This window comes from Phocoena sinus, chromosome X (assembly GCF_008692025.1).
Source record: "Phocoena sinus isolate mPhoSin1 chromosome X, mPhoSin1.pri, whole genome shotgun sequence".
Lineage (NCBI taxonomy): Eukaryota > Metazoa > Chordata > Mammalia > Artiodactyla > Phocoenidae > Phocoena > Phocoena sinus.
Window position 1 is genome coordinate 65,972,161 of NC_045784.1, and position 22,091 is coordinate 65,994,251.

At 35.9% G+C, this 22,091-nt stretch overlaps 1 protein-coding gene and 1 pseudogene across 24 annotated transcripts in view; one reads left to right on the top strand and one right to left on the bottom strand.

The window, feature by feature from the left end:
* The window catches only part of ATRX (ATRX chromatin remodeler), a 247,227-nt gene that overhangs the window by 68,105 nt on the left and 157,031 nt on the right, over positions 1-22,091 (bottom strand). For all 24 annotated transcript variants that reach the window (XM_032619125.1, XM_032619133.1, XM_032619134.1 and 21 more), the window contains 4 exons: positions 21,081-21,198; positions 15,107-15,237; positions 13,091-13,179; positions 12,788-12,960 (listed from right to left, as the gene is read on the bottom strand). In XM_032619125.1, coding sequence (XP_032475016.1) covers positions 12,788-12,960; positions 13,091-13,179; positions 15,107-15,237; positions 21,081-21,198 — 511 coding nt within the window. The remainder of the gene's footprint in view (positions 1-12,787; positions 12,961-13,090; positions 13,180-15,106; positions 15,238-21,080; positions 21,199-22,091) is intronic.
* Positions 705-10,177, top strand: LOC116747725 (annotated as a pseudogene).

Genomic DNA, 22,091 nt, shown 5'->3' on the forward strand with positions numbered 1-22,091 from the left:
GTTGACAGTCCGCTGCCGATGCAGGGGACACAGGTTTGTGCCCCGGTCCGGGAAGATCCCACATGCCGCGGAGAGGCTAGGCCTATGAGCCATGGCTGCTGAGCCTGCGCGTCCGGAGCCTGTGCTGCTCAACGGGAGAGGCCACAACAGTGAGAGGCCCGTGTACCGAAAAAAAAAAAAAAAAAAAAAGTGACCCAGAAAAATATGGGCTACTCCAGTTCATAAATATCCTGAATAAATAATTAAAACCTACAAATAGATATTTCATGCTGAATATTCTTACTTCATCATCGACATGGATTAATCATTCCTCCTGTTATAACTTTGTATTGTGTACGCATACATGACAAGTAACAGTGAATTAATAAATCAAAGCCACTTCTAAATATCCACTCTGGATATCAAAAAATGCTTACAAGGCACAAAGGAAATACAAACAAATAGAAAGCAACATTTTTACCCCTAATTTCTTCAAGCAATTTAAATATATATTTAAACAACGTATTTGCAGCAAGATACACTGTAGTTTTTTTTCTTGTAATAACGAACTTTATTTTATACCAGAATTCTACTACACAAGAATATTGGGAGGAGTCATTGGAAATGCAGATTATTGTTAAATGCAACTTAAAAAATACTCTTCCCATCCCATTTAGGTAGCACAGATGTTTCTACGCTTACTAAACTCACTGGTGCTATTGGAAATGCAACATATTTGCCAGTCTAGTGAAGAACATTCCCCACCAGACCAAGCACCTCTGAAGACCAGGCCCCTTTGCTTTTCCTTTGATTTCTGGTGTCAGCATATTGATATGCACCAGGTATTTTTGAATCAATAGAATGACTGAAAGAATTAGGCTATAAATTCATCTATCAATCAATCAATCACCATCATCAATGTCTTCAAAATGTATCCCAAAGTAAAAGACCAGCAGAACCAAAGAATCAAAGATACTTCTTACCACCTCCTAAAACTGAAACTCTTTCCTGACTCCACCCCCTTTTCAGGCTACCACCTCACCCCTTAACTCTTCTTACCTTTTCTTAAATTGAAGTGCAGTTAATTTACTATGTTGTATTAGTTTCAGATGTACAGTAAAGTGATTCAGTTACATATATATATACTCTTTTTCTGATTCTTTTCCCTTATAGTTATTACAAAATATTGAGTATAGCTCCCAGTGTCATACAGTAGGTCCTTGTTGATCATCTATTTTATATATAGTAGTGTGTATATGTTAATCCCAAACTAATTTATCCCTCCTCCCCTTTCCCCTTTGGTAACCATAAGTTTGTTTTCTGTCTGTGGGTGTATTTCTGTTTTGTACATAAGTTCATTTGCATCATTTTTCTTTTTTGATCTTCCACATATAAATGATATCGTATGGTATTTGTCTTTCTCTTTCTGACTTACTTCACTTAGTATGATAATCTCTAAGTCCATCCATGTTGCTGCAAATGGCATTATTTCATTCTTTTCTATGGCTGAGTAATATTCCACTGTATACATATGTGTGTGTTTATGTATACACACACACACACATGCACGCACACATACACACACACACCCCCCACATCTTCTTTATCCATTCATTTGTTGATGGACATTTAGGTTCCTTTCATGTCTTGGTTATTGTAAATAGTGCTGCAATGAACACTGGGGTGCATGTATCTTTTCAAATTATGTTTTTCTCTGGACATATGCCCAGGACTGGGATTGCAGGATCATATGGTATCTCTATTTTTTAGTTTTTTAAGGAACCTCCATCACCTCACACCAGTCAGAATGGCCATCATAAAAAAGTCTACAAATAATAAATGCTGGAGAGGGTGTGGAGAAAAAGGAACTCTCCTACACTATTGGTGGGAATGTAAATTCATACAGCAACCATGGAGAACAGTATGGAGATTCCTTAAAAAACTACACTGTAGGGCTTCCCTGGTGGTGCAGTGGTTAAGAATCCACCTGCCAATTCAGGGGACATGGGTTCAAGCCCTGGTCTGGGAAGATCCCACATGTTGCAAAGCAACTAAGCCCGTGCGCTATAACTACTGAGCCTGCACTCTAGAGCCCACAGGCCACAACTACTGAGCCCATGTGCCACAACTACTGAAGCCCGCATGCCTAGAGCCTGTGCTCCGCAACAAGAGAAACCACCGCAACTAGAGCCCCGCCCACTGCAACTAGAGAAAGCCTGTGCGCAGCAATGAAGACCCAACACAAACAAAAATAAATAAATAAAATTTTAAAAGCCTACACTGTAGTTTTAGAAATAAAGGTAGAATATCATTAAAATATTATATGTATAAATAGTAGTACTAGTAGAATGGTAAACTCTGTAAGTGTATTTTGCACATTGATATAACCCAAGCTTCTTGAGCTGTCCCAGGCACATAGTAAGAACACAATAAACATTTGTTGAATGAATAAATATGGTATGTTAATGCTAATATTATGGTCCTATATAATATACCAAGATTCTATCACAAAAGATTATATCCATACAATAAATTATATACGTTTTGTTTTTCAATTGCGTTACAATTAACATACAATATATTAGCTTCAGGTGCACTACATAGTGATTAGATGTTTTTATACAGTATGCAATGATAACCACAATAAGACCAGTTATCATCCATCACCATATTTTTCAATATTACTGACTACATTCCCTATGTGCACATTAAATGCCTGTGACTTATTAATTTTATAGCTGGAAGTTTGTACCACTTAACTCCCTTTACCTATTTCATCCATCCCCCCAAGATGCACCCCCTTCTGCCAACCACCAGTTTGCTCTAGATATCAACGAGTCTGCTCCTATTTAGTTTAGTTTGTTTTGTTTTTTACATTCCACATATAAGTTAAATCATACAGTCTTTGTTTTTCTTGGTCTGACATTTCACTTACCATAATACCCTGCAGGTTGATCCACGTTGCCATAAAGGCAAGATTTCATTCTTTCTTATGGCTGAGTAGTATTCCATTACACACACACACACACACCCCTTCTTTATCCATTCATCTACTGATGGACACTTATGTTGCTTCCATATCTTGGCTACTGTAAACAGTGCTGCAATGAACATGGGAGTACACATATATTTTCAAATTAGTGTGTTTGTATTTTTCAGATAAATACCCAGAAGTGGAAATGCTGCATCATATGGCATATGGTAGTTCTACTTTTAATTTTCTGAGGAACCTCCATGGTTTTCATAATAGCTGCAACAATTAACATTCCCACCAACAGTGCACAACAGTACCCTTTTCTCCACAACTTCACCAACACTTGTTGTTTCTTGCTTTTTGATAACAGCCATTCTGACAGGTGTAAGGTTGTATCTCACTGTGCTTTTGATTTGCATTCTGCTGATGATTAGTGATGTTGAAAGCCTTCCCATGTTCCTGTTGACCATCTGTATGTCTTCTTTGGAAAAATGTCTATTCAGGTTCTCTGCCCAGTTTTTAATCTGGTTGTTTTTTGATATTGAGTTGTATGAGTTATTTATATATTTTGGATATCAACCCCTTATGGGATATATCACATGTAAATATATTCTTCATTTAGTCCCATTAAACAAATGGGACTACTTTGATGTAGTCCCATTTGTTTAATTTTACTTTTGTTGCCCTTGCCTGAGGAAACAGATTCAAAAAAAAATATTTCTAAGACCCATGTCAAATTCTCTTCTTCCATTTCTGATTTTATTTATTTGGGCTCTCTCTCGATGGGTCTGGCTAAATATTTGATTTTGTTTATCTTTTCAAAGAAACAACACTTATTAGTTTCATTGAATTTTCCTTTTTTTTAAAGACTCAACTTCAGTTATTTCCACTCTGATCTTCATTATTTCGTTCCTTTCACAAACTTTGGGTTTTGCCTGTACTTCTTCTTCTTGTTCCTTTAAATGTACGTTTACATGGTTTATTTGACATTTTTCTTATTTCTTCTAGTAGGCCTGTACCACTATGAATTTTCCTCTTAGAACTGCTTTTGCTGCATCCCATAGATTTTGTAATGGTGTTTCCATTTTCATTTGTCTCAAAGTATTTTTTTATTTCCTCTTTCATTCCTTCATTGATCTATTGCTTGTTTAGTAGCATGATTTTTAGCCTCCCCATATTATTGCTTTTTCCAGTTTTTTCTTGTACTTGATTTCTAGTTTCATATCACTGTGATCTGAAAAGATGCTTGATATGATTCCAATCTTCTTAAATTTATTAAGACTTGTTTTGTGACCTAACATGTGATCTATCCTGGAGAATGTTCCATTTTGTGACCTAACATGATCTATCCTGGAGAATGTTTCATGTGCAATTGAAAAGAATATGTATTCTGCTGCTTTTGGATAAAATGTTCTATATTTATCTATTAAATGCATCCGGTCAAACACCAGATTTCAGGCCAGTGTTTCCTTACCGATTTAGTGTCTAGATGATCTATCCACTGATGTAAGTGGGGTATTAAAGTCCCCTATTATTACTGTATCACTGTCAATTTCTCCCTTTATTTCCATTGATACTTTCTTTATATATTTAGACACTCCTATGTTGGGTGCATGAATATTTACAAATGTTATATCCTCTTGTTTGGATTGACCCCATTAACACTATGGCATGCACTTCCTTGTCTTTTGTTATAGTTTTTGTTTTAAAGTCTATTTTGTCTGACATGAGTATTGCCACCCCAGCATTCTTTACTTTTCAATCTGCATGGAATATCTTTTTCTATCCCCTCACTTTCAGTTTATGTGTGTCTTTAGATCTGAGGTGAGTCTCCTACAGGCAGCATATAGATGGGTCATGCTTTTTTATCCATTCAGCTACCCTATGTCTTTTGATTGGAGCATTTAGTCCATTCACAATCAAAATAATTATTGGCAGGTATATACTTATTGCCATTTTTTTTACTTGTTTTCTGGTTGTGTTTTTAGTTCTTCTCTGTTCCAGTCTTTACTCTCTTCATTTCTTCCCTTATCGTTTGATGGATTCCTTTAGTTTTATGTTTGGATCCCTTTCTCTTTATTTTTTTGTGTATCCATTGTAGGTGTTTTTGATTTGTGGTTATGAGGTGTGTGTATGGCTATGTATGTATGTGTATATACATCAACCTGTATATATACCCAATTATTTTAAGCTGACAGTCACTTTAAGTTTGAAGGCATTCTAAAAGCACTATGTTTTGCTCTTTCCCTTCATCATGCCTCTGAAAATCCTGTTGTCACCATGGGCTGCTGCCATGCCTGGTATTACTAGTATTGTAAGAACAATCTGTACCCAGAGTCTTGCTTCTGCCAAGGTGACCCTAATGCCAAGATCCACATCTTTTACCTGGGGTAGAAGGCAAAAGTTCCCACTCTGTGGCTACATGGTGTCAAATGAGTATGAGCATTCTCCACTGGAGGCTGCCCATATTTCTGACAACAAGTACACGGTGAAAAGCTGTGGCAAAGATGGTTTTCACATCCAAACACATCTCCACCCCTTCTACATCATCCACATCAACAAGACATTCTCCTGTGCTGAGGCTGACAAGCTCTGAGTAGGTAGGTAGGGTGCCTCTGGAAAGCCCCAGGGCACAGTGGCCACAGTACACACTTGTCAAGTCATCATGTCCATCCCCACCAAGCTGAAGAACAAGGAGCATGTGGTTGAGGCCCCTATACAGGGCCAAGTTCAAGTTCCCTGGCCACCAGAAGATTCACATGTCCAAGAGTGGGGATTTATTAAGTTTAAAGTCAATGAATTTGAACATGTGGTGGCAGAAAAGTGACTTAACCCAGTTGGCTGTGGGGTTAAATACATCCTTAATCATGGCCCCTTGGACAAATGGCAGGCCCTGCACTCACAAGAGCCTTGGTGTTGCTGTCCATTCCTTGCTCATGCCCACCAATAAATCCTACTTTCCTGTCTGTCAATCAATCAAAAAAAGCACTCCATTTTCACTTGCCTGTCACATTTTATTTTTTGTTGTTATATTTTACTTCTTTTTATTTTGTGTATCCCTTAACTACTTACTTCAGTTACAGCTGATTTTTTTTACTACTTGTCTTTAAACCTTCATACTAGCTTTTTAAAGTGACTGATTCAATTCCTCTACTATATATTTTCCTTCACCAGTGATTTTTTTTCCTTTCATATATTTTCTTATTTTTAGTTGTGATCTTTTCTTTTCCCCTTAAAGATAACCCTTTAGTATTTCTTGTAAGGCCAGTTTATTGGTGATGAACTGCTTTCGTCTTTGCTTGTCTGAAAAACTCCTTATCTCCCCTTCAAGTCTGAATGATAACCTTGCCAGGTACAGTGTTCTTGACTGTAAGTTTTTATCCTCTCAGCACTTTAAATACATCATGGCACTCCTATCTGGCCCACAAAGTTTCTGCTTTAAAATTAGCTGATAGGCTTATGTGGTTTCGCTTGTATATGACTAGCTGTTTTTCTCTTGCTGTCTTTAAAATTCTCTTTTATTCTTAAATTTCTGCCATTTTAATTATGATGTATCTTGGTATGGGTCTCTTTGGGTTCATCTTGTTTAGGATCTCTATGCTTCCTGTACCTGGGTGTCTGTTTCCTTCCCTAGGTACGGATGTTTTCCACCATTATTTCTTCAAATAAGTTTTCTGTCCCTTTCTCTCTTCTCCTTCTGGGACCCCTACAATATAAATATTAGTATGGTTGAAGTTTCACAGAGGTCCCTTAAACTCTCATTTTTAAAAATTCTTCCTTCTTGTTGCTATTCTTATGGGGTGATTTCTACTATTTTATCTACCAGATTACTTATCCCTTCTGTATCATCTCATCTGCTTCTGATTCCCTCTAGTGTATTTTTTATTTCAGTTACTGTATTGAGTTCTGACTCTTTCTTACATTTTCTAAGTCTTTGTTAAAGTTCTCACTGAGTTCCTCCAATCGTTCCCTGAGTTTGGTGAGCATGCTTATGACTGTTTCTTTGAACTCTTTTATCAGGTAAACTACTTATCTGTTTCATTAGGGTTTATTTTTTCCCGGGGTTTTTATTTTGTTATTTTGTTTGGACCATATTCCTCTATCTCGTTACTTTGATCTTCTTTTGTGTTTCTATAAATTAGGTGAAACAGCTACCTTCCCTGATCTTGAAGAATAGGCCTTGTGTGGGAACATTCCCTGTGTAGACTACTTGTGCCTAGAGACTTTGCCAGGCCAGATGGGGCTGCAGTGGGCACCAGTTGGGGTTAATCCCTGGGGACCACTATGCCTGAGGCTGCCTTGGTGGGACCACAGAACCTGGAGGAGGGCCCAGTCCAGAGGCAGCCCCCTGGGAAGTACTGCACCCAAGGCTGCCTTAGGAGGATAGCTGGAGCTGGAGAGGACCTGGTCCAGGGGCAGTCCCTGAAGAGTGCTGGGCCATAGGCTGCCTTGATGGGGCGGCTGGAGCTGGAGCAGATATGGGGCAGGAGGAGTCTGGGGAGGGAACTCCAAACAATAGTGATCACCAGTGCCTCCTACCCAGGCAAGGGCTCCAACAGTTCCCTGTCATTTTGGCAGAAACTCTAGGGTTAGGAAACAGATTTCCTTTACATATACTGTAGGTGCCTTTAAAGTTTTTTCACTGTGTCCCAGGGTGAGTGTGTCTGCATTTGGATCCCTCAGCAATCCATCTCCCTACTGTAGATCACTGCGAAAGAGGAGGGGTTCCCATGGATACCATGTCTCTGACTTTCCTACCAGTTTCTATGTGGTTCTTCTATTGGCAGCAACAGTTCATTCAGCCCCCAGATCTTCTTCAAGAGGATATGCATTGTGTTTAGGTATAGATCACTGTGCTCAGGGGAGGAGGTGAGCATAGGGTCTTCCTGTGCCGCAACCTATCCAAGTCCACTCTATGTTTGTTTTCAAATATAATGCTCACTGATAAAGCTTACTCTGAAAACACAGGCATACCTCAGAGATGTTGCAGGTTTGGTTCCAGACCATCACAATAAAGCGAATTATCACAATAAAGCGAGTCACACAATTTTTTTGGTTTCCCACTACATATAAAAGTCAGGTCTACACTATTCTGTAGTCTATTAAGTGTACAATAGCATTATGTCTTAAAAAAACAATGTACATACCTTAATTTAAAAATACTTTATTACTAAACAAATGCTTGCATCATCTCGCTGAAGCAAGTCATAATCTTTTTGCTGGTGAGGGGTCTTGCCTCCATGTTGCTGGCTGCTGACTGGTCAGGGTGGTGGCTGCTGATGACTGGGGTGGCTGTGGCAATTTCTTAACGTAAGACAACAATGAAGTTTGCTGAATCGATAATGGCTCTTCCTTTCATGAACGATCTCTCCGTAGCATGCAATGCTGTGTGACAGCATTTTACCCACAGTAGAATTTATTTCAAAATGGGAGTCAATCTTCTCACACCCTGCAATGGATTTATCAACTAAGTTTATGAAATGTCCTAAATCCTCTGTAGTCATTTCCACCATCTTCACAGCATCTTCGCCAGGAGCAGATTCCATCTCAAGAAACCACTCTCTTTGCTCATCCATAAGAAGCAACTCTTCATCCATTAAAGTTTTATCATGAGATTGCAGCAATTCAGTCACATCTTCAGGCTCTTCTAACTCTAGTTCTCTTGCTATTTCCACCACATCAGCAGTGACTTCCTACCCTGAAGACTTGAACCCCTCAAAGTAATCCATGAGGGTTGGAATTCACTTCTTCCCAACTCCTGTTAATGCTGATATTTTGACCTCTTCCCATGAATCATGAATGTTCTTAATGATACCTAGAATGGTGAACATTTTCCATGAGGTTTTCAATTGACTCTTCCCAGATCCATCAGTGGAATCACTGTCTATGGCAGCTATAGCCTTACAAAGTGTACTTCTTAAATAATGAGACTTGAAAGTTGAAATGACTCCTTGATCCATAGGCTGCAGAATGGATGTTGTGTTAGCAGGCTTGAAAACAACATTAATCTTGTTTTACATCTCCATCAGAGCTCTTGGGTGACCAAGAGCAGTAACATTTTAGAATTACTGTCAATGAGCAGAAATATTTTGAAAGGAATCTTTTTTTTTTCTGACCAGTCAGTCTTAACAGTGAGCTTAAAACACTCAGTAAACCATGCTGTAAACAGATGTGAGGCCATCCAGGCTTTGTTGTTCCATTTATAGAGCACAGGCAGAGCAGATTTAGCATAATTCTTAAGGGCCCTGGGATTTTCCAAATGGTAAATGAGCAGTGGCTTCAACTTGAAGTCACCAACTACATTAGCTCCTAATAAGAGACTTAGCCTGTTCTTTGAAGCTTCAAAGCTAGGCATCGACTTCTCTCCAGCTATGAAAGCCCTAGATGGCATCTTCTTCCAACAGAAGGCTGTTTTGTCTACACTGAAAACCTGTTGTTTAGTGTAGCCACCTTCATGAAATATCTTAGCTAGATCCTCTGGATGACGTGCTGCAGCTTCTACATCACCACATGCTGCTTCACCTTGCACTTTTATGTTATGGAGATGGCTTCTTTCCTTAAACCTCATGGAACCAACCTCCATTAGCTTCAAACTTTTCTTCTGCAGCTTCCCCACCTCTCTCAGCCTTCATACAACTGAAGAGAGCTAAGCCTTACTCTGGATTAGGCTTTGGCTTAAGAGAATGTTGTGGTTGGTTTGATCTTCTATCCAGACCACAACAACTTTCTCCATTATCAGAAATAAGGCTCTTTCACTTTCTTATCATTTGTGTGTTCACTGGAATAGCACTTTTAACTTCCTTCAAGAACTTTTCCTTTGAATTCACAACTTGGCTAACTGTTCGGCAAAGAGGCCTAGTTTTGGCCTATCTTGGCTTTTGACATGCCTTCTTCACTAAGCTTAATCATTTCTAGCTTTTGATTTAAAGTGAGAGACAAGCAAGTCTTCCTTTCACTTGAATACTTAGAGGCCACTGTAGTGTTAATTGGCCTGATTTCAATACTGTGTGTCTTAGGGGACAGGGAGGCCTGAAGAGAGGGAGAGAGACAGGGGAAAGGCCAGTCGGTGGATCAGTCAGAACCCACACAACACAAAATTTATCAATTAAGTTGCCTGTCTAACATGGGTGTAGTTCATGGCTCCCCAAAACAATTACAATAGTAACATCAAAGATGACTGATCACAGATCACCATAACAAACATAATAATAACAAAAAAGTTTCAAATACTGTGAGAATTACAAAATGTGACACACAGATATGGAGTGAACAACTGCTGTTGGAAAAATGGTGCTGATAGACTTGCTTAACACAGGGTTGCCACAAACCTTCAATTTGTGAAAAACACAGTATCTGTGAAGTGCAATAAAACAAGGTATGCTTATGCTGAAATAATAAATCAAATATTTTGAAGTAGTTAATATACAGTCATTTCCTCATCATAAGATGTCCTAATACGATACTAAACTAAAACACAGAGATGTGGATGCTGTAAGGTAAACTTAAATGACTTATTCAAGGTGCTGCTTCTCAAAAAGTTCAGAAAGCTACTGCAAAAGAATTAAGCATAAACTCTTTGAAGTGAAAGTGGAGTATGCAGTGAAAATCATAGCTCAGTTATAGCCATCTACTTATTTAATATCCATTTCAATTTCCAGGTGCAACATTTTGGCTCTCTAATACTTCCTATTTAGGTTTTCTTACATTTACTGTAAGAAAGTGATTTGCAAGGGGAATTCCCTCGCGATCCAGCAGTTAGGACTCGGAGCTTTCACTGCCGGGTCCCAGGCTGGATCTCTGGTCAGGGAACTAAGATCCCACAAGCCACGCAGCACGGCAAAAAAAAAAAAAAAAAAAAAAAAAAAAAGAAAAGGTGATTTATTTTTTAACACTTACATAGTACCAGGTATATATGATCATGTATTATGATCTACTCAGCCTTATATAGAGTTAATCTAGATGTAAAGAACAAAAATAGATTTTTATCATCTATTTGTTCTAGAAAATGTTTCTGATCAACTATACATGTAGATAGCTACAATAAATAAAAAATATATCCATCTATGAATGACTTCTATTTGACTGCACAGAGCTAAAATGAAACACAATAGAAAAGTAGGCAAAGTTTGTCATTTGGAACCCACAGCCTTCCCTGTCTGCTTTTAAGTTCATAACAGGTAGCAACCTACTCTCTGCTCCAGTTCTTTTCAAATTTTTTCATATTATGGCATATATGGAAAGCAATAGAACTTATAATAGCACACCAGGAAAACTGGAAGATGCTATTCATTTCTGAAGGTGACCCAGCTGCATAAGACCCCATCTATAGTTCCAAGTGATGAACACATCAATACCTCAGCATACTTTTATGTAATCCATTTAGAGCACAGTATGAGATACGCTGGTTAGTCTACTCTCTCTTTTCTCTTAACCATAAGTTATGAGAAAAAAGAATATTTTAAGAAAATCATTCCCAGGAACACATAAACTTTAAGCTATTTATTTCTAATTATGAGATGAGAGACTGAGGAGAACTTAAGTGAAAATGCAAGGTCAGGAGACCAGGGGAAGAGATAACAGGAGCTTCCCACTACCTTAAATTAAACTATAACCATTCCTTTACTATTCTTAGAAAAGCATACTTTAAATCTAGTTGGAAGATGAATGCTGATAATAAACTGCCTTTATGGGGTAACAGAAGAGAAAAACAAGAAAAGAAATTTTGTAGTTTAAGTTTTACTATTCCCCTGATTTCTTAGAGAAGTTAGCCAGGGTCTGTGGTTAGGCTGCCATCTGTCTATTCCAAGGAGATACTGAAGAGAGAAATGTTTATCAAGGAATCACCAAATTTGTTCAGCTGCAGGCCTGAGACCAGCTAAGCTTGTCTGTGCACAGGATCATTCACCTAGCTGGCATTCACATCTCTTCTCAGATGGTCTCTACTGCTTTGCTCCATGATTCGCAAATGCCACATATTTAGAGTTACTTACACTGTTCTGTTTTCAGATATTTGATATTTCAAATATTCAGATATCTGTTCCCAGCATGGGAGTTCCTAAACACCCAGTCAGGCTGCACTAGGAGCATACAGAGCCTGAACACTAAACCTTCAAATGTAGATATGAGTAAAGATAACTTTAGCCATTGGGAAGTTCAATGGAAGACTTTCACTGAGTATACACTCATGCACAAGAGAAAGAAAGAAAGAGAAAGCGAAACATATGACAAACTGTACCTGACACAGGGGAAAACTAGAGACAATAAATATAGATTATGAAGAATTAAAAAGGAAAAAGACTAAACCAATGAAACTAGTTTTACTGTATAAAATGAATTGTAATCATAGTTTATCATCTGAAATGCTGCCACTTATTTATATAGTAGTTAAGTGAAATTACCCTGGTGGGTTTGAAATGGGCTATATCTGGTGGGTTTGAAATGGGCTATATCTAGGTCTGAATCCCACTTCTACCAATCATTTATAAAAATAAAGATAACAGCATTGCGAGGCTGCTCAAGAATTAAGTTAGCTAACACATGGAGTGAAAATAATACAGAGTTTAGGAATATACATGTAAATAAATGTTAGTTTTTCTTTTTTCCCTTCCTCTTAAATACCAGAGAGAGCACAATGGCTTGCTTGTAATTCAACATTCATCAAATATTTGTTATTACTTGTATCTGATTATCCTAGATGCTTACCAATTGAGGAAAGATATTCCTTTGAGCCAACCAGTGAGGATAATTAATAACTGAAAAAAGCACTGACATTACAATGACATGATATTTTCTAAATCAATGTTCCATGATAAACATAACATTTATCAGACTCACTTTCTTCCAGCTTTAAAGAAACTGAGGGATTGTTTCCTGTTTCATCCACATTTCCTTCACCACCTCCTCGAGATCTTGAATTCCAGACTTTAATCACTTCAACATCATTGTCACTGCCACTTCCACTTGAGCTACTATCTTTTTTCCCCCTTTTCCCCTTTGTTTTCTTCTTTCTAAAAAAAAGGAACAAATTCAAAGTATTAGGAAAACACAGGAAAGATACAAGTGCCAATTATTAGAGGATGATCAGCAAGTAGGGATTTTAAACATGTCAACACAGGGCACAAAAAGTATTCAATTTACTTTGTATAATCATCAGAGCTTAAACTCATGGAGGTTTCTTCAGAATCTGAAGCTATAAATTCATCCATACTGTCTTCATCAAAATATCCCTAGAGAAAAAAAAAGATGAATGTTTTAAGAATTTATATCAATTTATACTGGAAATTATAATAATGTTTATTTCATTTAAGGATAAGTTAATTGTTATGAGATAAGGAAGAACTGAAGAACTATCATAGATTAGAAAAAATAAAGGAGACGTCACAGATATGAATAATAAACAAAATGTGAAATCTTGGATTGAATCAAGGAAAAGAAAAAGGATGTAAGTACAAAAACTGATGAAATCCAATTAACATCTATTGTTTAGTTAATAGTACTAACCCAATGTTAATTTCTTAATTTTGACCATTTTACTATGGTTATGCAAGATGTTAATCTATAACAAAGGAGGCAAGAATATACAATGGAGAAAAGACAGCCTCTTCAATAAGTAGTGCTGGGAAAACTGTACAGATACATGTAAAAGAATGAAATTACAACACTCTCTAACACCATACACAAAAGATAAACTCAAAATGGATTAAAGACTTAAGTGTAAGGCCAGATACTATAAAAATTCTTAGAGGAAAACATAGGCAGAACACTCTGACATAAATCGCAACAAGATCTTCTTTGACCCACCTCCTACAGTAATGAAAATAAAAACAAAAATAAACAAATGAGATCTAATGAAACTTAAAACCTTTTGCACAGCACAGGAAACCATACAAAAAACAGAAAGACAACCCACAAAATGGGAGAAAATATTTGCAAACGAAGAGACTGACAAGGGATTAATCCCCAAAATATACAAACAGCTCATGCAACTCAATATCAAAAAAACAAACAAACCAATCAAAAAATGCATGGAAGATCTAAATAGACATTTCTCCAAAGAACACATACAGATGGTCAAAAAGCATATGAATATATGTTCAACATCACTAATTATTAGATAAATGCAAATCAAAACTACAGTGAGGTATCGCCTCACACTAGTCAGAATGGCCATCATCAAAAAATCTACAAACAATAAAGACTGAAGAGGGTGTGGAGAAAAGGGAACCCCCTTCTACACTGTTGGTGGGAATGTAAACTGGTACAGCCACTATGGAGAACAGTATGGAGGTTCCTTAAAAAACTAAAAATAGAGCTACCACATGAGCCAGCAATCCCACTCCTGGGTATATACCCGAAGAAAACCATAATTCAAAAAGATACATGCATCCCAATGTTTACTGCAGCACTATTTACAATAGCCAGGACATGGAAGCAACCTAAACGTCCGTCGACAGACGAATGGAAAAAGAAGATGTGACACATATATACAATGGAATATTACTCAGCCATAAAAAAGAATGAAACAATGCCATTTGCAGCAACATGGACGGACCTAGATTGTCATACTGAGTAAAGTAAGTTAGAGGACATATATCACATGATATCACTTATATGTGGAATCTAAAAACAGGGTACAAATGAACTTATTTACAAAACAGAAATAGAGTTACAGATATAGAAAACAATCTTATGGTTACCATGGGGAAGGGTGGGGAGGGATAAATTGGGAGATTGGGATTGACATATACACACTACTATATATAAAATAGATAGCTAATAAGGACTTGCTGCATAGCACAGGGAACTCTACTCAGTACTCTGTAATGACCTATATGGTAAAAGAATCTAAAAAAGAGTGGATATCTGTATACATATAACTGATTCATTTTGCTGTACACCTGAAACTAATACAACATTGTAAATCAGCTATATTTCAATAAAATTTTTTAAAAAGATTAACATTTAACACTCCTTCCATAATCACAGTGCATTCAAACATACAGTAATTAACTAGAAATAAAATAAGTTGAATTACTGTACCAAAAAGAAATAAATTTTTGAATATACAGTACGTCTATACAGATCAACCTTTTTCCTAAAGTTATCCTGCTTCCAACAGATACCTTTTGATCAACTTTAGGTTAGTTGATTTACCTTATTTTCTTTGCTAATGTAGTCCAGCTGCAAACACCAAGGATGAGTCCAGATTCTACTTAACATCTGAAAATCTTGGAAAAGTTTTGCACCTGCCTTTCCTCTTCCACCTTCACTGCTATTACCTACACCTGATCAAAAGAAAAAAAGAGTTAATGTTAAGACATAAGAATTCTCTAATTCATCCAAGGTGTTTCTAAATTAGGGCCTTAACTTTATCTGTGCCTCGGACTCCTTTGCCCATGTAGATAATCTTATAGGCCCTCTTTCTCAGAAAATTTCAAAACATACAAAATAAACAGGATAACAAAAGAAACCCATTATACAGAAATTATCAAGATGTTTAAAAACAAACTTTTGATATAGTGGTATGTGTACCTTATTAATGCATTAAATAACAAACTATAGCAGTAATTTTAACAACTGCCTGAAATTCTGAAGCATTGATAAAGGTAAATTTGAGATATCGGTAATGACAATAATATATAGAAATATTTCTGATTTCTATTGGTAACAAAGTCACAATTAACACTAACACTACTTTGGTTTGTTGCCTATATTAATAATTGGAAAAATGCTGTATTTTTGATAGAGGTTAGTGAAAACGTAATTTTTTTCTTATTCAGGTTTTTCTTATTCAGGTCCTAGATTCTAACCATAGACCCTAGATTACAAACTTCGGCTTTAGATAAAGCCACTCTCTGTATACAGTATTTTTGCAACTCTCTCCAATTATTCTTACACCAAAAAAAACTACTTCTAAAACTTACGTTTTTCCTGTTGAAGAAAATAGATTTCTTTTGCCCAGAGTAATTTCAACAAAATTATATTTTTCATATGAAAATGAAGTGAAAATTAAATGAATGCACATTTCATTAATATGACAAAATCATCAAGAGGGTAAAACAGAAGAACAAAGCTGACTTTTTTTTTTACTAAATTTATTTTTGGCTGTATTGGGTCTCCGTTGCTGCGCACGGGCTTTCTCTAGTTGCGGCAAGTGGGGCCTACTCTTCATTGCAGTGCACAGGCTTCCATTGTGGCAGCTTCTCTTGCTGTGGAGAATGGGCTAGGCGCATGGGCTCCAACAGCTGTGGCACGTAGGCTCAGTAGTTGTGGCTCACGGGGTCTAGAGCGCAGGCTCAGTAGTTGTGGCACATGGGCTTAGTTGCTCCATGGTATGCTGGACCTTCCCTGACCAGGGCTCGAACCCGTGTCCCCTGCATTGGCAGGTGGATTCTTAACCACTGCACCACCAGGGAAGACCAAAGCTGACTTTTTTAAAAAACAGCATTTAAGCAATAACATTTTTCTGTCCACAGCTTTAAAAGATGTAAATTCACTGATAATTAATGTCTTGTCTCCATGAGGGACAAGAGTATATTCAGTAATGATATGAAACATGAATAAAAATGCATAAAAGCCTGGTACTGATTATTTTGCCTGATAGAGGTATTTCCACTGTGTATGATAGAAATCATTGCTGTGAAAATGAGGTATCTAATTACTTGATATACAACTGTTCATAGCATTCCCTTATAATTCTTTTATTTCTGTAAGGTCAGTAGTAATGCTCTTTCATTCTTGATTTTAGTTATTTGTATCTGCTCTATTTATTACTTTGTAAGTACAACTAAAGAGTTATCAATTATCTTGATTATTTCAAAAAACCAAGTTTTGGTTTCAATAATTTTCTCTACTGTTTTCCTTTTCTCCTTTATACTTATTTCTGATTAGTCTTCATTATCTCCTTCTTTTTGCTTTGGGTTCAGTTTGCTCTTATTTTAGTTTCTTAAGGTAGAAAGTTAGTTATAAATTTGAGATCTTCTTTCTTGATATAGGCATTTACAGCCATAAACTTCCCTGGAAGCATTGCTTTACCTGCATCCCCTATTTTAGTATCTTATGTTTTCATTCTCATTTACCTCTAAATGTTTTCTAATTTCCTTTGTGATTTCTTCTTTTGACTCACTGGTTACTTAAGAGCATGTTATTTACACATATTTGTGAATTTTCTCACTTTCCTTCAGTTATTGGTTTGTAATTTCATTCTAATGTGGTTAAAGAAAATATTTTGTGTGAATTTTATCCTTTTATATTAAATGAGGCTTGTGTTATGCTCTAAAATATGGTCTATCTTGGAGAATGTTCCATGTGCACTCGAGAGGAATGTGTATTCTGCTCCTATTGGACAGACTGTTCTACAGATGCCAGTTAGGCCTAGTTGATTCATAAGTGTTTTTCAAGTCTTCTATTTCCTTGCTGATCTTCTGCCTAGCTGTTCTATCCAATATTGAAAGCCTTATGAGTTTTTTAAATTAATGTGAAGAAATGAGAGATTTCAAAAAAAAGTAAGCTAAACAACTACCATTTATTCTCCAAGAAAGGCTGATTAAAAAGTCAATTTTTATTTTGGTGGGTGGGAACTACTCTTGTATATACCATAAACATCTTCTATTATAAAAAAATTTCATAAGACTTTCAGGCCTAACTGGCTAGTGTAGAATGTTAAAGGGGAAAAGCTGAAGTCTCCTCTACCTACAGTACTGATACGTGTTAGAGCTGTTATTCTTTGTGAGGAATGGGAACCACATAAAAAGAATATATTAATGTTAGCCAAATAAACAGCCACAGAAAAATGTTCTCTATACAAAAGAGAATTGACAATTATTATTGAATCATTCTATCCTAAAAAAAAATGTTTTGACGCCAAATGGCTTTATTTGGAAATACAAGCACAAAAAAGGGCAAGTAAATACATAATGACAAGTGAGTCTTCCTTTCACTTGAACACTTAAGAAGCTGAGGTATGCCTGTATCTTGTTCTGGTTTTGATTTACATTTCCCTGATGGCCAATCATACTGAGCATCAGTTAGAGCAGTGATACTCAAGCAGAGGGTACATCAAAATCACCTAGAGGGCTTATAAAAATGCAGCTGCCTGAGCCCTACTCCAGAACCACTGACTCAACCTCTAATGTGTGGCACTTAGACCCATTCATTTTTAGAGACAAAAGGATATTACTGTTCTCTATTTTTAAAAGTACAGTTCAGTGGCATTAAGTATAACTGAAATGTTGTGCAACCATCAGCACTCTCCATTTCTAAGACTTTTTTCCATCATCCTAAACAGAAACTCTGTACCCATTAAATGAATCTGACTATTCCAGTCACCTCTAAGTGTAATCACACAGGATTTGTCCTTTTGTGTCTGGCTTATTTCATTTAACATGATGTCTTCAGGATCCGTTCATGTCAGGATTTCTTTCTAGACTGTAATATTCCATTGTTTGCATATATCATATTTTGTTCATCTATTCATTACTTGATGAAGACTTGGATTGCTTCCATCTTTTTGGCTATTATGAAATAATGCTATATAAACATGAATGGGTAAGTATCTATTAGAGTTCTTGCTTTCAATTATTTTGAAAGTGGAATTCTACCTAGAAGTGGAATTGCTGGATCATATGGTAACTCTCTGTTTAACTCTTTGAGGAACTGCCACACTACTTTCTCCACAGGAGCTGTACCATTTTATATTCCTAGCAGCAATGCACCAGGGTTCTAATTTTTCCTTATCATTGCCAACACTTATTATCTTTCTTTATCTGATAGTCATCCTATTGGGTGTGAAGTGGTATCTCTTGGTTTCAATTTATGTTTCCTGAATAACTAATGATGATGTAGAGCATCTTTTAATGTGCTTATCAGTCATTTGTATATCTTTTTTGGAGAAATGTCTATTGAAAACTTTGCCCATTTTTGAATCGGCTTGTTTGGTTTTTCGTTGTTGTTGTTAGGTTGTAAGAGTTCTTTATATATTCTGGATATTATTCCCCTTTTAGGAAAGTGACTTACAAATATTTTCTTCCAATTTGTGGGCTGTCTTTTTATGTGCTCCATTTTTGCATTCCTTAAGACAGTGTATGGATTTTAATACTGATTTAAGCTTAAAATCAGGCTGTTTGAAAACTAAGTATTCACACTTGTAAAACCTAAAGTTGTTTACCGAAGGCAGAGGCTTACATGTAAATATAAACTTCTGACACTTGATAGTAAAAAGGAAGACTGTAGGATTGTACTTTTTAGAGAACAAAGGAAAATTAAGAGGATGTTAATTTTCTTGAAATTCATTAAATTTAGCCTCTCATGACTTTAATTCTGTAAATATTAAATATATTATAAATTATCACTACTAAAATTAACATCAAATTGTTGCTAGTATCAAAAGCAAAATTTATGTGAACTTTTAAAAGCCAAGTCAAATATAAAAAGAGTCAAATATAGAAACAAAAGAATTTCTGGAATATGTAACGGAAAAAATACCAAACATTTTAAATGCAAGTGAGATAGGTGAATGACATTTTGGGAGAAACACTTTGATGGTTTGTAGTGAGAATCAAGATAAAGTAACCTTTAATATAATCCATTTAGCCTTTTATGGAAGTTTTTTTAAGGGGGCTATTAACTCAGGTTAACTTTAAGGAAAATAAAACATCACATTTAGTAGGGGGAAAACCCAAGACATTCTCATGACTGAAAGCTTCATGGCATCAGATAATAATTTAGCAATTATACCTTTCTGAGTTTAGAAGCGTTGGCAATTAGTACTTTAGATATATACTCCTATCAAGTGAAGTCACAAAGAATGAGGTCCCTTTAATTCTTAAATACTGCATTGCTCTCAAAAAGAGTACATTTTAATATCTATACATGAGCTATTAACATTTTGCTGTTGGTTATTAGAGACAACTGATTCTTTAATAATTGAAAACATCTAGTACATTCCTCACAATAAAACAAAATTTCAAATGGAGAAAATATTAAATGACCAAATTTAGTACCCTTTATTACTCAGAGATTAATGAAAGATAGGTCTGATAATCCCTCTCTTTCTCTCTCTCATTAGAATTTCTACATTTGGTTACTTAATCATGTCTGCAATTTTTGTCATTCAAAACAGAATGGTACTGATACAATAAATCTAATAGCTTATGATTACTATACAAATGAAACTGTATGCCTTGCTGGAAATGACCTCCTTCCAAAAGTCAGTCAGAAAATTCTGTTTTTATAATACAGCAAAACAACATTTCTATAAAATACAAACATTCAAATCCTCTTTTCCCCAAAGCAGAACAACTGTTGAGGACTATCATCATTATTCTACTTTCTAAAATGCACTGCTGTCACAAAAAGTATTACTTTAACTATTGATAGGATATGAAGTATCATTCTAATATGTGTGTATACACCTCCACCCTCCATTATTTTTTGATCAACTATTGTATCCACAATGGCTGAAGGGTGCCTTCTAACCTGTAGCTCCTAAATAAATCTGGCACATCACCTGGGGAAAGGTACCAGAATAAAGTGACTAACAAGTAAAAAAAAATCAATCCAGATCAAACAGAAACTAAAGTTTTGCTCTGTGAACAGTGACAACCTTGGGCACACAGACACACACAAACACGCGAGTTTACTGATGATGAAACAATATCTATTCATTGTATTTTTAAAAAGCACATAGAAAATAGTACAAAATAAAGTTCTGCATAATGTCATCACCCAGAAAATAACCTATTATTAACATTTTTGTGTATTTTAGGCATTTGTGCATATTTTTACTGTAACATTGGGACATAATATGTGCGCTGCTTTGTATTTTGCCTTTTTTTCCCTTCAAACTTTGTCAATTTGATACCTAAGAAATGATTTCATAAATTTAATTTACAGGTTTTTTATTATTAATGTGGTTGGATATTTTTTAATAATACACCGGAATTTTATTTATCTTGGATATTAGTTTTTTTAATTAGAAATATTTTGTGCTTTTACAATATAAACATACCCATTTTATGCAAATGCAAAATTGCAAAAGAACAACTGACATGGTGAAATTATCAAGACAGCATTCTTCAGAAAAAGAATGCTTTAAGAGAGAAAACAATAAGCTAAGTGTATTTGTTACCTGTCAAGTGATCTAAGTAGTACTGATAGAGTTTGCACTGAATAGGAGTCATTCTCACAGCTAACACGTATTCATGTTTTGGAGGCAAGAACTTTGTTAATGCTGTATAATCTTTCCTCTGCAATTAATAAAAAGAGAATGAAAATTAGTTAAATATATGACAGTAACTAACTGTTCTAAGAATTATCATTGCTTGCAACTAAAAAAATGTACATAAATAAATAGGTACCAGACATATAAGAAAACATTTACTTAAACATATTTACCCTCTTTAATCACACAATGATCCCATATAATTGTAGTTAATGTATTTCATGTGACTATACAATATGACGCACTGGTAAAAAGATACTGCAACACACCAGGCAGGTTTTAAATTGAAGTGGCCATATTACCAAGTGAGCAATTTAGGTTTTCAAATGGTCTCCTCTATATAGAAAAAAAGAAAAGAAAAAAAGGTGGGGAGGGGATATAGTAGGTAGTGCTAGCAAAAAGACTTGCTTTAATCATACAGTAAAACCGTTGAATCAAAGTTTGATGCAGTCTGGGTTATCCTTTGGGTAAGATGTGCCAACATGCCGGAGGATAACACATAATGTCAGGGGGAATGTTTGCCCAACTGAGAAAACAAGCCAAGTATAGGCACCCTTGAAACCATTTAACATAGGAACAGGAAAGAAAGAACACTAATGTGCTAGATACAAATGACTACCTAAACAAGAAAAACGCTGCCTAAGTAGCAGCAGTAATACAGAAATACAGTACCTGCTAGTACCTCTGGCTAACCTGAACAAACAGGATGATTTCACCTTATGTAATGGTAGTATATTCAGTCAAAATGATAGCCTGTCTCATCTGTTGCATCTCTTTTGCTACCATTAATATCTAGTGTCTTAAGAAAAATACAGAACTAAGATAAAATGCAGACTGACCAACTGGTCAGTCTCTACATGCTTATCTACTCATTTTAACAAAGGTTTACTGAAGATCTGTGTGTAAACAACACTATTA